We start from the raw sequence: 21080 nt of genomic DNA on the forward strand, positions 1-21080 counted from the left end.
AGAAAGTGGTAGAGTGCAAGGGCTAGAAGCCTGTTGAGAGGCATAGAGCCCAGAATGTGAGTCGAGGCCCCAGTGAGGGGGCTTGTGACCAAGGTAAGTCTCCAGATGCCTGAAGCCAAGCACTGCCCAGCAACTGGACCGGGGGACTAACAGTGGAAGTGATTTGGATGCCATCTGTGAGGCATGGGACACAGTAAAGGGAAGGTCAGAGCCACGTATAAAGGCATTAAATGGGTGGCCTCCCATATAGAAACATCTATTTATTGTACAACAAAGGCATGGCAGATGAGTTAGGTGGGCGGACTGCCCTAGACAGGTGGGTGGGCCAATACTGTGACTGGCCCTGGGGATGGCCCCCTGTCACAGGCACACAGCTTGCTAAGGCATTAATTTCTATAAAATTTAAGCTTTCATTTTAGAATTGTTTCTAGAACTTGCAGATGTTAATATAACCTTTTGAACATGAAGTAAAGAAGGATTCTTCCAGTACCTGCCTGTATCTGCCATGCCTCCCATATCTCCCGTATTGTGAGATTTTTAAAAAAAACAAACAAACAACAAACACAAAAAACTGGGCTTCTGCCAGGGTACTAACCTTTAATTTTCTTGTCTCTAACCTCACACTCCAAACCAGAGGTGTCCAACTCTTCAGTCCCAGGGGTTGCATCCAGGCCACGGGGATTCTCAAAAGCCAAACAACCCACCCCTGGTAGTGGGGTGGCAGTCTAATGGCACAGCTGCCAGAACTGCTATGTTGGTTCAGCTCCAGAACCTAGTGGTGAATTCTGTTGTCATGTGCCCTTTCCCCACCACTGATTTTAATCACCAATGTTGACCAAAGACCCCAAATTCAAGAACAGGCAAGGGTGGGAGGGAGAACAGCAACACTGTGCACTCCAGGTTCTTGAGCCGCATCAACATGCCCCACAGACCACATAATAACCAATCCCTGCCTTTGGGCTGATAGTTGAACAGTCTTGCTTCAAACAATCCTCACAAGAATTGTCAAAAAGTTATCCCCCTTCCTCAGTTATGCACTGACAAACGATTGTGTATCAAACTATCATGATATTTCATGCTGCCAGCACACAGTCTAGAACACTGCACTGGAACAAATGTGCAAGTGTACGATCAATGTTGTATGTTTTCTTTAATGGAAATCAAAATATTTTAGAATAAATCTTCTTAAAGGATAAAAAGTATGGCCAATGGCATATTTAAACTAAAACTTGTTTACTTATAGTTCCATCTCTTAAATAAAGATGCAAATACACTATTAGATAAGATCATCTTCAAACTTTATAGGAAATTAGACTATGGATCTCATTCAATTATGTATATTAGAATGTGCTTAGCTTTAATCACAGTAGAAATCCCATTGGAATAAATGGAGCTACTCAAGTACTTGAAATTAGACGTGTGCTTAAGTATGTTCCCAAATCAAAGACCAGCTGTGACCATGAAAGTGTTAATATTGGAAGGACATAGTTCATGTACTCTGCTGAGGCAATCAGAAATATGGGTAGGTTAAAATTATGCAAAATCTTCACTGCTGATTACCAAATGGATTTTAAGTAAGGCTGAAAAATAGCAAGACAGCGGGGTGGATTTGATTTAAATCAAATTGATTTAAATTACTGGCCAGGAAGCCTCAATTTAATCATTGTTTTCTACAAAAAGTGTTGTTTGATATTCTCTATTCATTTAACTTCTTAAAACTCTGCACTTTTAAAGAGAGGGCTTGGCTGTGTGTACACAAATTTGGAGAGACAATAGGGCTGACGGGTAGAAATCAGGTCTGTTATCTCTGATCACCATATACTTCTGTTAAAAAGGATATTATCTCTGGAGACACAAGTCCACAATTTGAGAACTGAAAATAAGCATCATAAAGATGCTTAATGAGATCTTCTAGACTGAGCACTGAGTCCCATTAGGTAGTTTTTCCTCTAATCTTTACATAGTCTATAAAGAAGCCTCTGGGAACCTCATAAGATTTGACCCCTAATATAGTCCATGGCCTGTTATGACCCATTTATAAAACTTTTCTTAAAAGGTTACATGAATATATTGTCTCAAATAGTATATAATTAGGAGTTATAATCCCTATTCCATGATAATATCTTTAAGCTTTAATATACCTCAGATTAAAATTATCTGTATATAGGTTTATATATTTTTAAAATCTTAACAAAAGAACTAAAAATATGATTAAATTAAACAAATCTGATTTAAAATAAAAAAAACAAACCTTTTTTAATTAAAAAAAAATGTTGATTTTTTTTCCACCCTGCAAGACAGTAACTAGTCTATTAATCCTCAAGGAAGTTATGTGGATGATCTCATACTACTTCGTAAGGAAAACAGTACCTGGCCCTCAATATTCATTTTGGCAGGAAAAATGAAAGCTATTAAAATATGAATAGACGTATGAATCTTTAGACATACATCACACTTTTTTGTTTAAGCACAGATTTAATCATCATTTAAATCTACATTTAACATAGATTGTAGATAGAAGATTTCCTCTTTGACTTAAGTGTTAATTTCTTTTCAAGAACTCAGAGTAAAAATACTTTTTTAGACTGGATGGCTGGTTACAGGTATCAAAGACTCATTCATTCTAGAGGGAATAATGGCTGTGTACAAAGTTCATTTTAAGTGCTGGAATATTTCCACCACTAAAAATTATTCTGGAATAAGGACTTTCTTTTCTGCAACAGCCCCCTCTCACCTACTTGTCATGCCTTCCTGGGACTGAGATCCCGGTTTGGGGAAAACACTGGCTGCTCTAATTCTCTACTTCCAAGGCGGGAGAGCAGCAAGGCAAACCCTGCCCACTTCTCACACTGGGACACCAGAGTGAGAGGCAGGAAAGGGATTCAAAATGTCACTCCCTTCACTTGACACTCAGTGCCCAGGAACCAAGTGGAAAAAAGGGCAAACCCATGCCAGGCTCTCAACTGGGGTACTCACAAGTGAGAAGTAGCCAGGGAGCAGTTGGTGGTTGTTGCTCCTCTCTGATTAAATTCAGGTTATTCTTCTACCTGAATGGTGATTTTTTTTTTTTTGTTCCAGGAGAAAAAAAATCTCCTTACTTCTGGTTTCTACCAGGAAAGAAATGACTTCCCAGTAGAAAATGATTGCTTGATCATGGTCTGTTGCGTTTAACATACAGAAGTCTACAGCTTTGGTCAGGAAGACTGGGTTAAACATCCCAAGAAACCATTGCTTCATCAGGTAGTGTAAACAGAATTTTATTACATTTTGGTGAGCCGATTGCATCTATATCTTTGTTGAATGTGTAAACCAGATAAGAATAAAGAGATCTTGTTGATGACTGAAGTCTGAATTAATTGAGCAAAGGGAAAAGACAGCAAGAAAGATCCAATAAAGCAAAAGCATAGAAGTGCTTCAACACAGAAGTATAGTTTCTGTGATGATGGCAAGTTACTTAAAACAATTCAGAAAAGTCACTCACAGAGGCTGAGAGAGACTAAGACCTATGCACCAGAGGCAGACAACTTGCTAAGCCTTCTAACTGCAAACCAAAATCTTGCCCCAACTGAGAGCTACAGGATATAAAAAAAGTGGCAGATATACTCATACCCCCAGTGTCAGCGATCTGAACCCAGCAAGCAAGCTCACACAATAATTTCTCATTAGATAACTTTCTTCAGGAGCTGTATTTAAACTGCTTGGCAACCATATGAGGCTTGTGAACAGTGATTTGGCTAGAGCACAGAAATTAATGTTCTCCAGCAGCCTCCAGTGTCATGAGTATCGGCATCCCCACGCTGAAAAATGGTGGTGGGGCGCTTTAAAGTTTGTTGAATGAGCTTTAGTTAAAGGCGCCCCACCACCATTTTTCAGTGTGGGGACGTTGGTACATGTGAGACACCGAGCACTTTTAATTAGTGTGGCTCTCAGAGCTGCACTAATTAAAGCAACCTCCTGGAGTACATGTATTAACAACCTAAAGGTCCTATTTTAAGGGTACTGCTCTCTAGAGTACGTAAGATTTTTTTTTCAGTTTCTCTTTTTAATACTGAACATTGTCTCATTACTGTGTGTAGATGTGCATGTTTGACAATATTTCACCTCCAGATCATGCATCTAAACCCAGGATTTACTGACAGAAAGTCATTACAGTTTGAAGGCTACCTGAAGACATTCTGAAAAATGACATTGTGGTTTCAGTTTAGTGATTATTAAGCAACCAGCCACATCATGAGACCTTTTATCAGTAATGGCAGTGGTTTTGGCCATCACTACACTCAGGATTGAATGGACCATCACTAAACTTAGAATTAATTGCTCCTAAATGCTGCTCAACAAGAACATGGCTCAAGAACACTGTCAAAAGCATGTTCTTTTCTGGCATAACTAACAAGACTCAAGGGCAGAACATTTCAATCTCTCCACAATTGTGGGGACTCCCATATTGACCAGTGCATGGTAATTTAATGTTCACTTGAATATGAAATTGCCAATTTCAAGTATACTAAAATTTGGGTGTTAATGTTTCCTCACAGATGTCAACATTATGGAAATACTGAAGATGGTTTATGATGATCAATGGTGTCAAACATATGGCTTGCTAGCCAGATCCAGCCTACAGAAGTAGGGCATCTGGTCCACAGGGCTTTTCACAGGCTGGATAACCCGCTACCAGATTTAGCCCATGGGGCTGCCAGAACCACTATATTGGTAGGGGTCAAAACCCATAATGCTTTATTGAATATTTCAGAATACCTTATTTCTCATGTACTCCATGCCTTGGAATATAATGTGCGCCTTGTTTTTGAAAGGCAAATTGGAAAAAAAAATGCTTATGCCTGCATAGAGCAAGGGCAGAGTCTAACCCGCAGAGTCTAACACTTGCTCTGCTCACTTACCCACGGCTGAAATCCTAGTTCTTCATTACTGTTGCCAAATAAATCAGTAATTGGGAAAAGGGTGGGGGAGGGGGAAAGCATGATCAGCAGCATTAACACCCTGGTTGCTTGCCATCTTAACACAGTAGCTCTGATAGCCACAACAAGAAGCCCAATGGCTCTGGTTCAGACCCAAGAAGCCTATAAATTGAATGACTCCCTCCCCCTCCAGCTGATGCCAGGGAATATGGCCTGCCAGCTCATTTGAATTTGTCACCCTGATCTAGATCATACAATCTATTTGTAAGAACTTCATATTTTTTAGTTAAACAGCTTCAGTTAAACTGAACTCTGTTCATGTTTGTGCGTGGTACAGCTGAACCTTTACAATGGTAAATACAAACTACAGTACAATAATTATCTCATCTAACCTAGTTTGCTCTGTTAACATTAATCCTCTGAAAGATTAAAAACAAAAACAAAAATAAAAAACCACAACCTTCTGCAAGGAAATGGAAAATCCCAAGTTTCATTATTGAGGGATTTCACTATTCCATTACTGAGCTATTTTACAGCGATAGTCTTTCAAGCTATATGCAAAGCAAATTCAGCATGTGTGGTTTTCTTTATCCCTAAGGACAATAAAATGGACATTATATGTTGTAATCTGTGGCTGTGGTTATGAAAGGCTTGTTATTTTGGGTCTCAGCATATAATTCTAGTTTTTTTCACATAATTTTGATGCTCTAAATCCAGCCATAAATTAAGGTATTCAGGCATGCTTTCTTAATACCTGAATATGTCAAGACTTTCAGGTTCTCCAAAACCACTGACTGCTACCTTTTAATTACTGTATCTTCTCATATAGACAAACACATTTCACTGAAAATCAGCCCCCCAAAATTGAGGTGCATAGATTAAGTCAGGAAGCTGATTTTTGTCTTGGAAAAAAACCATCCCACTGTGCTGCCTGCTCTACAGTGCAACAGTTGTTGCATTACTATTCAAGCAGCTGAGCAAGTCACTTGACTTAATGGCTCATTGTTTTTCATTCCAGAGGTCTTATCAATAAGCCTCCACTACCAGTAGCATACTAATGGGGGGGCCTAGAAGGGGGGTATGTTCCTGGGTGCCAGCCTGGGGGAGAGGGCACTGGCCGGGCCCTCTAAGGGGTACTCATCAGTCCCTTTGTGGCACTTCTGGTTTCACCACCGACACTTCCAAGCTCGGCTATCGGCTAATCGGCCACCAGGACACTTCCCACCCACTCAGCAATAGTCCACGATCTACATGTTATATTTATTGTGCAATTACCTTGTTAATTATGGAATAAATTTACACCAGCTACACATGCAAATTAACTACATGTCTAAAAAAGGGTGCAACCAGATAGTGTTATTGTTCAAAAATATCAATAGCTGGTTTTATCCTGCTTTAATCTGCACATGTAAAAGACCACAGCTGCTAGAATCTCCCAGCTGCTGAGGAGCACATCACACCCAGGTGTGGGGGTACACAAAGCAGCGGCTTGGAGATTGTAGCTGCTGTGATCTCCCAGCCATTGCTATTTCCAAGCTGCAGGGCACTCCACACACCCCAACAGCTGGGAGATTACATCAGCATCCCTTGGTTGTGGGGGTTAAGAATCCCACAGCAGATAGGGCTCCAAGTCCTGCTGTGCCCTATGCCCAGGACCAAAAGTCCCATACCTGAGGGGACTCCTCGACTTGGCTGAGCCACATGCCCACATGGGGTGCAGCCAGGACTGAGAGCTCCCTCAGGTGTGGGACTCTCAGTCTTAGCTGCACATGGTCCCTGCAGCTGGAAGCCCCATCAGCAAAAGGGGCTCCCAGCCATAGGAACCTTCCTTTTGCTGATGCAGGAGGAGTTCAGGATCAGGCTCCCCCTATACCAGCAATAAGGCATGACTGGATCTAATGAACAATCCCACAATCACGCCTCCTACCATGCATGTCTCTGCTAGGTGCTCCTGGTCTCTCTTCTCCCATTTCACAGCTCTGGAAACTCTTCAGCAAATTTAAAAATTAGAAATTCACCCCTGAGACCAGATTTTATCAGAAGCTAGAGTTTCAGCTTTAGTTTAGCAGGAAAGGAAGGGTGAATGAGCTGAAGATTAGACTCTGCCCTTGCTCTATGTAGGCATAAGCATTTTTTTCCAGTTTGCCTTTCAAAAACAAGGCGCACATTATATTCCAAGGCATGGAGTACATGAGAAATAAGGTATTCTGAAATATTCAATAAAGCATTATGGATTTTGACCCCTACCAATATAGTGGTTCTGGCAGCCCCATGGGCTAAATCTGGTAGCGGGTTATCCAGCCTGTGAAAAGCCCTGTGGACCAGATGCCCTACTTCTGTAGGCTGGATCTGGCTAGCAAGCCATATGTTTGACACCATTGATCATCATAAACCATCTTCAGTATTTCCATAATGTTGACATCTGTGAGGAAACATTAACACCCAAATTTTAGTATACTTGAAATTGGCAATTTCATATTCAAGTGAACATTAAATTACCATGCAGCATTCAAGTGAACATTAAATTACCATTGTCAATATGGGAGTCCCCACAATTGTGGAGAGATTGAAATGTTCTGCCCTTGGGTCTCGATTGCCTGATCATGGTCTGTTGTGTTTAACATACAGAAGTCTACAGCTTTGGTCAGGAAGGCTGGGTTAAACATCCCAAGAAACCATTGCTTCATCAGGTAGCGTAAACAGAATTTTATTACATTTTGGTGAGCCGACTGCATCTATATCTTTGTTGAATGTGTAAACCAGATAAGAATAAAGAGATCTTGTTGATGACTGAAGTCTGAATTAATTGAGCAAAGGGAAAAGACAGCAAGAAAGATCCAATAAAGCAAATGCACAGAAGTGCTTCAACACAGAAGTATAGTTTCTGTGATGATGGCAAGTTACTTAAAACAATTCAGAAAAGTCACTCACAGAGGCTGAGAGAGACTAAGACCTATGCACCAGAGGCAGACAACTTGCTAAGCCTTCTAACTGCAAACCAAAATCTTGCCCCAGCTGAGAGCTACAGGTTACAAAAAAGTGGCAGAGATACTCATACCCCCAGTGTCAGCGATCTGAACCCAGCAAGCAAGCTCACACAATAATTTCTCATTAGATGACTTCCTTCAGGAGCTGTATTTAAACTGCTTGGCAACCATATGAAGCTTGTGAACAGTGATTTGGCTGGAGCACAAAAATTAATGTTCTCCAGCAGCCTCCATTATTTGTGTGAGGTCATAAGATACCTATACTTAGATCTATATTTTTACATGAGCCCATTAGTTAAGTAGGATCCATTTTGCCAATATTTAGGCATCTTTGAAAGGGACATTACAGAAGTGTTTGCAGTTCAACAGGTGGCTCTTTTTATGATGAAATACTGAAACTGAAGAACAATAATCTTCTTTAACATGTTAATATGGTAATATCAAAGGCCCTAATCAGCTAAGGTAATTAAACATTATATGGTACCTTTTATGGTACCCTTCACAATGGTCTTGCAGTTACAGGTTGGCACTAAGGTCTAATTATATGCCGAGTAGAATTTCCCCACTACCTAGCTTCCATCATATTGGATGAAATCTATTTCTCTTCCTTTGCTAAAGTGCTTTGTAATGATGCAGTATACTAGAACAGTTTCATATATCAGTCCAGAGATAGCTGCAACTATTCTCAAATATACTTTAGGGGTTTGGAATTAAAGTGGTTAGACAAATGTAAGTAAGCGTCACAAACCACAAAGCTCCTCTGAAACATAACAGTGCACTACGAAGGACAGTGGTCAGATGATTTTTGAAAGTTGAATGCATGCACGTTTTTGTGGCTTAATTTCATACTGCACTTGGGACAGGAGAAAGAATTAAAACATTAACCATGTAAGATTCTACTTGTTTCTTTACTATAGAATTAGCCTTATTTGCTTTGTCCACACTAGTGCTATATTTGGCACCAAAACTTCTGAGGGTAAGATTTTACTGCACTAAGCTTGGCTACTCTATGTATTACTTGCTCGTACTTTGTGGGAACTTGTCAGTTCTTCCTGGGCATAAATTATGAATTACAAGACAGCACTCAGGTGTTACTAACCTGCATCCTCACTCTAAAGTGTGCCCTCAAGGTTTAGTCCAGCCATTTTCAAATTAAGCTACGTATACTCCCAAGGTTATGCGGCACTTCATCACAGAATACATGCCTAAATTTTACTAACAGCAGTGGAGCTTCTGATCGGACAATGTACAGTGAGCAATGACACTGCTGACATCTGTGTTGACACTCTGAAGAAATGAACATGCAAATACATACAGGGGCTATGAACAAGAATATTTTGCAGGTAAAGGGAAGCATGACCAAAATAAGGTTGAAAACTGCTGTTTAGTCTACACCAGCTTTCATACCAACAAGCTCAACGTAATAGCACTCCCTCAATCAAGTTAAATCTTGTTCACATACAAAAATGCTCGAGTCTGGCAGCATTTGAGGTAACTCATGTAAAATGTACAGTGAAGACAGGCCTTAAAAGGCACTGATCAAGTCTCTTCTCATTAAACATACAACAGATTCATTGAGTTAATATAGCATCACCAGTTCAATACAAGCTAGGGTGCCATGCAGGACTGAAACCAGCAAAAGCAGCCTTAACAGACTCAAAATAAAACTTGTTCAAATTACATTAAAAGATAAATGCCTTTCTGTGTTGTAGTAAGGATGGAATACTGTGGTAGCCAGCCATGACGGTCAAGGAAAACATGAGAAGCAAGGCTTGTTAGGGGCAATATTTTTTATTGGACCAATTGTATAGTTGGGAGGAGATGTCCAGCAAGTTCTTCAGGCACAAAGCACTCGACTGAAGAAAGGCGCTTTGTGCCTAAGGGCATTTAAACACATACCTTTTTGTGCATGCAGTTACATATGCGACAAAATGTGCGTCAGCACACAGAAAATAGCAGTGCACTTTTGAATTAAACACCTTTGATGTGTTTTAGTTCAAAAGCGCACCGCTGCCTCCGCCATTTTCTCAGTGCTGACACACATTTCGCTGTTTATACAAATGCATGAGCCGCAGCACTGGGTGCTTTTAAGAAGTGCCCAGCACTGCAACACAAACATGTACAAATGCCCTAAAGCTTGTCTAAATCTTTCCAAACTGCACAGTTGGTCGAATCACCACCACCTCCCCCCAACCCAAACAAAAACCACACACACACACAAACCTGCTTCTCTACCCGTTGGACATATTGCATTCACTTCTAACCCAAATACAAAAATAAGTAGGCAATTAACAGACCTAGAAGTAATGAAAAAATGACTTGTTTATCTCCCAAAACTGCAAAATTTTGTAACATGGAACTATCATAAGCTTTAAAAACAGCCCCATGTTAATTGTAACTGGTTTTACAACTATTTGAGGAATGCAAAATAAGGAAACATCTAAAATATTTGAGTTCTAAGGGGAGCTAAATAAGACACCATTACTATGTATAGCCAGAGTAAATATTTGTGGTGATTCAGTTTTTAAATCTAGTATTCCCCCCCCAAAAAAAGTTTATTAAGTTTATATGACTAGAAGTGAGCATTATATTCGGGCAAATGGACCAAGTCTACAAGGAACTGGGGTCAAACTCATATAGAGCTTCTTTCTCCCCCTTTTCCTCTTCCCCCCCACAACCCTTAAAGAAAATACTGTAAGGGTGAAGCCAAACTAGAATAAGTTAGAGAAGTCTATTTCTGTTTTAAAACAAAGGTCATTATTGCAAAAAGAAAACCTGAAACTATAAATAACACTAATGATGGCTTCTGCTGAGTGTTTCCCTCAAACATTTCTGAGGAACGTTAACAGAGTAGCAGAGGGGGTCCGTTATTCCACAAGCATGTTTCCTGGACATTTCAGGTCTCCCATCAGCAGTCACATGTTCAGGATAAGTTAAGGTACATTACTCATACAGCCTTCATATCATACCTGCTTGCAGGAGAAACATTCCATCTACACTATACAACATAGTGCCTTGGAAAGATAAGCAAGCTAACCTGGGTACTAGAAGTACTGCAGCTTCTCAACTCATGAAGGGCTACTGCAGTTATACCACTTCCAGTATCCAAGCTGGCTCATTTACAGCTAAGAAATCTAAACAATATATTCTGAGCATATAGTAGTAGAGAGCCACTGATCCTCTGGATCATGGTGTACACATAAGAGGTCTAGTCAGTTGCTCAATTAATTTGCTGCTGACAAATCCAATTTGAGAGTGACACAGCTTGTAAAAAGTTTCACAGATGTTGTCCTAGTTGGAATCCAAATTTACAGCATGCTGCTTTCTTCTTTCTCACTTTGCTTCCATCTTCTGGATCAGAGCAATTTCATGCTGAGCTGAACCTAGAGCCAGATGTTCCCTCCAGGTTGGACTGGATTCTGCATGCTCCTCCCAGCTTTCTACATTAATGCTGAACGACTTTGTATCATTTTTTCCACACATCGTGGTACTGGCACAAAAAGTAACCTGCTTTCTGGAGCCATCTTGAATCTTGCTATACAAAACATTTTTGGGGATACAGTCTTCTCCCATTCTCCTGACATGGCCAATCCATTGCAACCTATTCTTCTTGATAGTGGTTTCTAAGTGTGTCAGTCCTGCATGCTCCAGTACCTCTAATGTTTGGTATTTGGTCTTCCCACTTTATTTTCAGGATCTTACACAGACATCTCATATGGAAGCTGTTCAGTCTCTCAATATGCCTAGCATTTGTAGTCCATGTTTCTGAACCATAAAGCAAGGATTAAGTATACAAGTCTCACAGATTTCTTTACCTTAGCTGATAGATTCCTGTTATTTCATGCAAACTTCCGTAACCATCCAAAATTCTTAGCTGCTTTTCCAATTCTATTAGTCAGTTCAGTCTGAAGGTCAAGATTACTGCTGATCACAGAATCCACGTAGCTAAAACTGTGAATAACACTAAGAGATTTATCTTCCAGAGTGATGTCAGGTTTGGTTGTTTCACCCCTTGGTACATTATCACAGTCTTGAGACTAACTGCCAACCCAAAACTCTTGCATGATTCAGAAAATCTGCCCAAATAGATTTTTCAGGAATGATGCACTGTGGGCAACCAAGGCTGTGTCATCTGCAAACAGGAAATCTCTCAGAACCAGTTCTTTCACCTTAGTTTTTATTTTAAACCTTGCAGTGCTGAACACACCTCCATCTACTCTGGTGGGGGTGGGGGGGCGCTAAGACACATCCCTGTTTCACCCCATTGTTGATGTTCAAGGAATTTGACTCGTTGTTTTCATACACTACAATTGTATGCATACCTTGATGTAATGCACAAATGTTGTTCACAGTTTGGGGGGACAACCCATTTTCTCCAGAACAGTAAAAAGGCCCTGTCTGTTGACTGTATAGTACGCATCTGTCAGATTGATGAAGGTTATGTACAGTGGCATTTGTTTTTCTCTACACTTCTCTTGCAGTTGTTTGATCAGAAATATTTTATCAATGGTGGAGCATCCTGAGCAAAAACTGCATAGACTTGCAGGGTAGATTCTTTCACCTAGAGGCTGCATAGATATACTTTCAGTGTCATTTATCCTGAAATGCGGAAAACTTTCTAACAGGAGAGAGAAAATGTTAAGGATATGTAACTATAATAAAAGTCAATGGGAAGAAGTAGTTTTCACTATCTAGGAAAAAATTCTTGACTACTGGAGAAACAAACTATCAAGGAAGAGAGGAGAACAGGCAGACACTTTCCACTACATTCCTAAAAGATATGCTGGACAAAGCTTCTAACTCCAAAATAGCAATGAAAATGCAAATGTGCCTTGGAGAAAGTGTAATCATCAATTCTCACTATATTAACTTCACGTTCTTTCTCTGCATTTAGAACAAAAAAAGATGCAACAAGGAAACCATGGTTGACTTTGAGAGGATTTCACAGCTTCCCTTTTTCATAAAAGCTTAGGATTTTGTAGAAGTTGATCAGAATAATGTTTTAAGTACAGTTATTTCCTAATGAGTGGTTCCAAAGAATTTCAGAGCATTATTTTGTAACTGTTCTCTTCAAATAATTTAGGTAACATATTAACTCATTCTGAGTCCAAAAAAGGTTAACTTCCATGACTGAAAGAAAAATTTAAATCATAAAACAAATCTGAGTTCACTTTCATTACATTAAAATTTTGGTGATATTTGCTAGGCCAGGGTTGAGGCAAGGGAACGTGTGCTGTGCATACTTTTATACTACAAGCAGTCCTCGGCCTTACGACACAATTGGATCCTGAAAACTGCATCTTAAGTCAAAATGTTGCAATTCGGAACCCATTTTCTCATAAGAAGCAATGTTATAAATGGGGGATTGGTTCCTGAACCAAGGCCCGATACCCTATTTTCACCAAAAATACCCCAGGATTTCATACTCAGTCAATCATAGATGAGTAATATAGCTACATTAATGTATTTATATTGTAAATAGGAATCATATTGATTTGGAAGGACTTCTTTGAGGTGACTTGGCTGGACTTTTTGAAGGGCTCTTGGTTAGACTTTTTGAAGGGTTCTTGGCTGGAGTCTTTTCGGGAGTCTTGGCTGCAGGTTTTTCTGGAGTCTTGGCTGCTTTCTTAAAGAAAGTGTCCAAGGAAGTTTGGACTGATGTTCTACAGGAAGATGAGTGATGCAGCGAACTTGTTCGCTGGGGTGGCATCGGATCAGATCAAGCACTGTAAAGTCGAAACTGATGTAAAGTCAAAACAGGGTGTCGATCTATAAACGTTGCAAGTGCAAAACAATGTAACTCGAAATGCTGTAAGTAAAGGACTGCCTGTACTGTCAGGCTGCTATGATCAAAGTTTATATTTCTTTCTTTTTTTTTTTTTTTAATTAAATTGTGGCCTTTGTGCTATTAACAGTTTCAAGTGTGTTAGGTATCATTTGAAAGGGAACCCGTGAGCACACCAGAAGATGATCTGTTTTCCCAAACCATGGTGTACCAGTCTCTAGCTTTCTATTCCAATGATCCATCTGAACTGAGCACTACACTGCATGCCTTAGGAATTAATATTACTTTTGAAATGGAATACAATGGGTAAGTAAATAGGGCTCTTCCATTTCTGATCACAAACAATTCTCTACAGTGGTCATAATACAGGTGTGAAACATTAGTAACCTTAACTGCACTTAACCGTACATACTCAGAAATCCCCTGATGTCATACAGAGGCCTGGCATGGACAGCAAGTTGGCTCCCAACCAGCTGATTTGTGCCTTAACTTTTTGGAAGTGTTTTAAGTACCTCCTAAAAACTATAAAGAAGAACATTTCCAATATATAGACATAGTCCAAATCTAATAAGAAGTTTTCTGCATGTTTTGTCAGCTGGGTAAATGAATGTAAACTAGAGAACCATGGGTATGGGACAAATAACCCAGCTAGTGCTAGATTTATCAAAAATATTTTTACCAAAAATATTTCTTTTCACAGCTGCAGAGGGATAATTTAAGGTTCTTCTGTACTAAAGTTACCACGTGAAGGAAGGGGGAGACTTTAGGACAAATTCTTAACTTAACATCTATTCCAATGTTTTATACATGTAAATACACCCTTTTACAAAGATGGCAGCTCAATAGCAAAATCTCTGAGATCAAAATAGTGCTTAAGCAACATAATATTAGGCCACTGAAAAAAACTGTAAGCACTAACATAATGTAGAAGTAGATAATGTTTTTAAATTCAGTAGTTATTTGTCAGACACCATCTGCTTTTTTCTTTCATTCTTTTCTGATTTTGATCTGTAAAAACTACATCAGTATCAAATGTCACTTAGTTCTTATTCAAACAGAACACTGCAGACATAGCGGCTGCACCAGCTGACTTAGGTGACCTAGGCCTAAAGTAAAAACAAACCCCTATAAATCACCAAATGTGAGCAATTGACTAGTGATCAATTTAATTAATTGAACAGCTTCCCAAAATTTACTGTATTGTTTTAACCCATCGGTCTTCTTTCCTGGAAAGGCAACTTACAATTTGTACTTAGGGTAACATTTGACCAGAGAGCTAAATATGAGGTATAAACATTTAAAAATTCTTCTGGTAAAACCCCACACATGAAAAAACTTGTTTTTTTCCACTTTAGGATTTGACAGTTTTTACTACTATTTTTAGTATCTTCATAATATACATTTCAGAGAGAGAGAGACACACACACAACCACAAACAGAAATAGATTTTAAATCCAATCCAAAGGAACGACGGCTACACAATTTTCTGATTAAAATGAAAAATTACATGATCTCTTTTGAGTATTATACTCCTTGTTTAACTCTATCTGCTTTTACTGAATGTACAAATTGTGGCTTTGATCATGGTGTTACATTTTAAGTTTAAGGTGGGTTTCTTACAGTTATACATTAATACAAAAAACCCTCTACAGGCACTATCTGCAATCACTGGAAGTACACATGCACATACACACCACAAAACAAACACATTGTAGTACAAGTACTGGACATGATATATAATCTAGTAGTCTAGAATCCTAAAATTAAGGGATGAAATACTTGTTGCCCTGAATTCAACACAGTTTTGCCACTAACTTCAGGGTGAAGTTGGGATTTTAACCAAGATCCACAGTGACAGACTAGAGCTTGTTTTCAAAGCCTACAAATTTGTATACTATTTACTAATTTTTTTACAGCGACTAGCATAAAAAGGTCCTGATTACAGTTGAGGCCTCTGGGCACTGTCACAAGACAAATTAATGCTAAATGCAGTTTTCGTTTATATCTTAGAGAAGCATCAAAAACTACCAGGCTTAAGTTTAATTACACGCATTTTAAACAACCTGCTGTAAATCCCATAAATCAGCTTTCCAGCCACAAGCTGTCATACTTCCAAGTTATTTCACTTTAACCTCTAATACACTTATTTCCACTGACTTTATAGATGCACATAATGCCATCAAGGTCTACTTACAAGGACAGAAGAGTAATATTTGCAGAGACTGGGCCCAACTCCGGTATGGTCTCCAATTCATTGTTGTTCAATTTTCTACCAACATCATAAAGAAAGGGTTAGTTATGATGTAAACAAAAAAGTGCATCTTTGTCTCTCAAACATGAGGTTTAAACACAAAGAGAGAAACCACTTACATTTCTTGAAGATTAGGAAGGTGACTCAAATTGATTGAAGATAATCTGTTATGACTTAAATCCCTATGGGGTTGCAAAAATAAATGAGCTGTCATTTTTGCCAGAAAATACTGGGTATATTTTGCTAGCTGTCACAATACAATTTCAACCCCAAATATATAATCATTACATGTATAACATCTGTTATTGTTTTTCTGCAAACAAAAACAAATATAAACTCACAGAGACATTGTTTCTCAAAACAAGGAAAATAATTTTAAATGCCTTCCTTACAATCAATAATTTGGAATAATAACCTATAAACTGGATATTTGTTTATGTTTTTAAAGAAAGTACCACAAGAAGTCTTAACATCAACTGGCTTGCTTTAATTATACAGGACTATCAATGAAATAGGTGCTTAAAAATCTTACTAAAGTAATCGCTTTGCAACTGGAAAAGTAATGGACAAAGAAGGGCACTTCTGGGGTTTTTTTTAGATGCACAATCTGTTCCTTTGAGCCTATGTCACTTAGTATTTTCATCTGCTAATCTAAAACAACTTGCAAATCCTACACCCAACAGGCAAAGATGACATAGAAACCTCAACTATAGTTCAATGCTTTTATTTGATTCTGAACTCTTCTCACAAACATGAAAGTAATACTGACCATAAGTAAGGCACATTGTAGATACAGGTTTCCCTCACTTTATGCTGTACATGCATTCCTGGAAAATGGAGCTTAACTCAAATTCATAGAGGGAACCGACTTTACAGTGTAACAACTAGAGATATGTTCCAAGACCTCGACTGTACTGACCCCCAGACCCATTTCTACCACTTTTACAAGACAATGTTGGTACTCACCAAGAACAAGACAGTACACAGAAGCACAGAGTGGTGGTGAATATTACCATAATGGGGATGGCAAGTACAGAAACACTTGTTGCAGATGAGTGAGGAGCACAAATCCACACAGGAGACTATTTTTGGTGTGTGTCACCCCCACAATGCACAACACAAAGCAGGTGACTGCGGGCTTCCACCATACCAATCATGTAAGAGTGAATGTACCTCACATACAATGATTTTTTGGTATAAAAAGGGTCATTGCATAGGAGCAAATTTGCACATACAGAACCTGCATAAAGCAAGAGAAACCTGTATATAAATTTGGCATCCCACACGATATTCTAAAATAAATGTAAATTGTTCAGACAGTTCACAAAAAGAGGGGGTTTTGTTTTGTTTCTTTACAGTGATATGAATCAAACTTTTTACTTTGGAAAAGGGAGAGTAAGGACATTTTTTACCCTTAAACTTAATTCAATATTTGGCTTTGGTCCACAGGGATTATAAGAACTATGCAAATAAACAGCCAAAATTCTATGAAGTCATGGCTTTTGGAGCCTAATGCATTACTTTTCTTCATGTATTAGACAAGAATTAAGAATCAGCAATTATTTCAACAAAGAGTTTTCAACATTAGTGCTAAAAACCTGCATTTCCTCATTTCTTCTAAAAACTCTGCAAAGGTTTATTTAAAACATGTTTGCCTAAGGACCTACCAGACAGTAACAGACGTGAGTAGATTTGTTCTGCTGGAGTTATAACATGTAAAAAAAAAAAAAAGAAAAGAAAAAAAGAAAAAGAAATCTGGCAGAGTCCTTAAACTATAAAAATCCTACAATTACAACCACTGCTGTGCATGATCACCACACTGGAGCCAGACACTTTCACTCATAGCTCAAGCTCACATCCATCTGGAGTCTATCAAGGAAACCATGAGTGTAACAACTTACATTATGTTTCAGACAAAATTTGGTGTTTTTTAACACTGTAGATACCCACAGATTTTCCATGCAGTACCTACTTTTTAAATAGGTACACCCAAATATTCCACATTGATTTAGGTATCAGATTTTCAAATGCAAGGTAAGAATGAAATATTCGGCTCTGATGAGGCCTTTCGCTTCCCCCATATATAAATCTATGCTTTTCTACTGGATAAAATGTGAACCACAGCCATGAGGAAACAGTTTCAATAGTACCAGTTTCAGAAACAAGAAAAAAGAAGTGAAATGTATAAGTTAGGAAAAACTTGAAATGAAAAGAGTTAAAGTACATGTCTCTTACTAAAGTTTGAATACAGAATTCTAACACATCCCCAAACTCATGCCCCCTGTTATTAAAAATATATATCTCACAAAGATGTAACTTGCAAGTGCACCAATCTATTTTCCCCTCACTTAGAAAAAGGAGCTGGCAACACTGAAGTTATTGCTACATGTTTTCCATTCCTGATTTTTCCCAGTGTGTTAAAACCACATTACAAAGGGGAAGAAAAATTCTTCTATGGTTACTTTGCTACCAAAATACTAAAAGCCATGAAAAATGAACTGGTGACTTTGAAACAGTGTCTAGATTAAGATGAATGAAATTATATCTGAAAGAACTAATTTTCATATTCATATAATGGAAGAAAAATAGGGCTGGAGGGGCCTTCAGAGGTCATCAAATCCAAACCCTTGCCAAAGGCAGCATCCTATCCAAAACATCTCATACAAAATTAACTGAATATTTGTAAGAACATCCTTTCATAGCAATTATCATTTTTGTTTGAAACCAGAATCACAACCTTAGGTATCTGATGAAGTACAGAATCACAAAAGGGTAGGGCTAGAAGGGACCTCAAGTTTGCCAAATACCAAAGAGGGAGTACTTCTTCACAAATTGTTATAATTATAAATTTTTAAACCTAATTTAATTTACAATACTTTGTTATAATTATCATCTCCTTCCTTAGAGAACTCAGAAACCTGAGCCTCAAGTCAAATTTTAAAATGCAAATCGAGCAACAGCTTCTTAATCAATCCCACTGGGGCCTTTAGAGCTGCTAATTCAGCAGAAATCAGGAAAGCTGAAAAACAAAAAGCCAGGCTGTAGCTGTTTTAAGACACTGATCCAAAGTGACTCATAAATCAGCTTGCTATGTTCAAGTTTTAGTCTGGAAAATATTGAAAAACAGCTGTGAAAACCATACGGGGCTTTTTTCTGGCAATTCTGGTAAAGAACTAGAGGATTTATAAAATGTAAATACTAAAGATGTAACACAAACACTAGTTGAAACCATCTTTTAGATTTTCCCTTCTGTCTCATTGACAGCTTTAGTGTTCCTAGGTGAACCTGGTAAGACATATTCTAAAATTCCAAAGAGAATTTAAAAATACTGAAGACACTGGCAAATGTTCAAGTTTCCCTCCTTTCCCTCCCACCCCCTTCTAGTTATGAAACATGAATTCTAACAAAGCAACATTCTTTCAGTCTCAGGGCACACATGCCAGAAGTAAACTGCAATCTAACATTAAAAGACATTTTTACACAAAGCACTACAAATATTTATCAGTGGACTATCATTAAATTATGCTAAGACCCTATTAAGGACGATTATATACTTATCTTTGACCCTCAAAGCTGGTCAGTATCTCCTGTTTTACACATCTGCCTACGTCCTTAGACCAGCACGACTACAACCTACACCCCTGTTTTACGCTGCACTTTACCCCTATATTGGTAAAGTGAATTAGGTAACTGAAGCAGTAACTTCAACTTTGCCAAGACAGAACCCAAGTGCAAATATTTAAGCATGATTTTGCTGTTCGTGCTGATACAGTTTGTACCAATCCAACATTCTACCTCACCATCTCATTTTGTTTCAGCAAAAACTTTGAATGAGAAAAGCCTTTAGGGCCAAGACATTTCTTCTTGACACTAGAAGGTCCTTAACACCAGTCAACATCTTTTTGCCTAAGGGAAGAGATTGCAGTACGTAGGAAGGCCAGAAAGATGGGCCTGATCTCATTTAGCGTCCCGGGATCCACATAGTGGGACCGGGTCCCATTAGTGACTCATATGGGAATTTTTTCCTGAGAAAGGTCTTGAGAACTTGGCGTGATGGATACTTTCTTCCAAAATAGCTTGGAAGCTATACGGCTAAATTATTGGCTTTGTCTACATACAGGAAAGACTATTGTGAAATATTTAATATTAAAAGAATACCATATATGCACAGTCGCTTACTACTACTAAACAAACGGTTTGGAGTGACCTACATTAACTCAAACATTTTTTTTCTTTATGTTAATCCGAAAAGCCTCATCTCACACCTCTTGCAATCTAAATTCCAAATACTAAATAGCAGGAAGCAACGGACAATGCCATATATATTACCCTGTTCTCTCATAAAGGGGAGGGAAAGAGAAAAGGAACTCAACTTCTAAGATATTTGACACAAACTAAAGAAACATTTACACAAAAGCAGCCGGACCACATGGTTTGGTGACACCTACAAAGATGGACCCCTTGGAGCTTAAGACCAAGTGACACAGCTGTCCAAGGAGCAATCACAGCAGGGTTTCTTACAAGAGGCCCAATGCTTATTTATACAAGTGGAACATATTTTCTCACACTTCTTTTAAAGGAATGTGAACTTATATCAGGACAATTTACACTACCAAGGGAACTCTGATTAGAAAGCCTCTACTGTGCTAACAAAAAAACATGTGATTTTGTCTTCTGTCTATCAAGAAAGTAACTGTCAAAAGATAGTTTCATGTGATTACTGGTGTAAATGCAATATATTTAAAGGGGATGTTGGTTGTAGCCAATGTTGGTCTAAGACTTGGGTGGACAAGGTTCTTTGTCACAAGGTAAATGTGATCTCTGTTATAAGACCAACTAAACAGTTATATGTTTAAAGACTCTTAAAAAATGAGAGAGAGAGAGAGAGAGAGAGAAAGTAAGTTTCATATAAATTAACTGCATTTCCCTTGGTTTTAAAATCTGTTGTATTCTTAAATGTGGATTTTAGCAAACAGCAGTCAGGTAAAGTAATTTTAGTTTTAAGATGTATCTAGCAAAATTTGTGAAAAGATTTATTTTATCTTAAAATAGCTCAAAAAAATAGGAGATCCAAATTCACCGGGAAGCACCAAGTTATTGAATATAAAGCAGATCCAGTAGGTTGTTAAAATGTAACCGTC

The 21080-nt window shown here is 38.4% G+C and overlaps 1 protein-coding gene across 3 annotated transcripts in view; it reads right to left on the reverse strand.

Annotated features, from left to right (window-relative positions):
• LRIG3 (leucine rich repeats and immunoglobulin like domains 3) overlaps positions 1 to 21080 on the reverse strand; it is a 64349-nt gene that overhangs the window by 41713 nt on the left and 1556 nt on the right. For all 3 annotated transcript variants that reach the window (XM_090042414.1, XM_090042412.1, XM_090042413.1), the window contains exons 2-3: positions 16059 to 16121; positions 15883 to 15957 (exon numbers count right to left, since the gene is read on the reverse strand). In XM_090042414.1, coding sequence (XP_089898540.1) covers positions 15883 to 15957; positions 16059 to 16121 — 138 coding nt within the window. The remainder of the gene's footprint in view (positions 1 to 15882; positions 15958 to 16058; positions 16122 to 21080) is intronic.

The sequence above is a fragment of the Crocodylus siamensis genome, chromosome 4 (assembly GCF_052110815.1).
Source record: "Crocodylus siamensis isolate JL-2025a chromosome 4, ASM5211081v1, whole genome shotgun sequence".
Lineage (NCBI taxonomy): Eukaryota > Metazoa > Chordata > Crocodylia > Crocodylidae > Crocodylus > Crocodylus siamensis.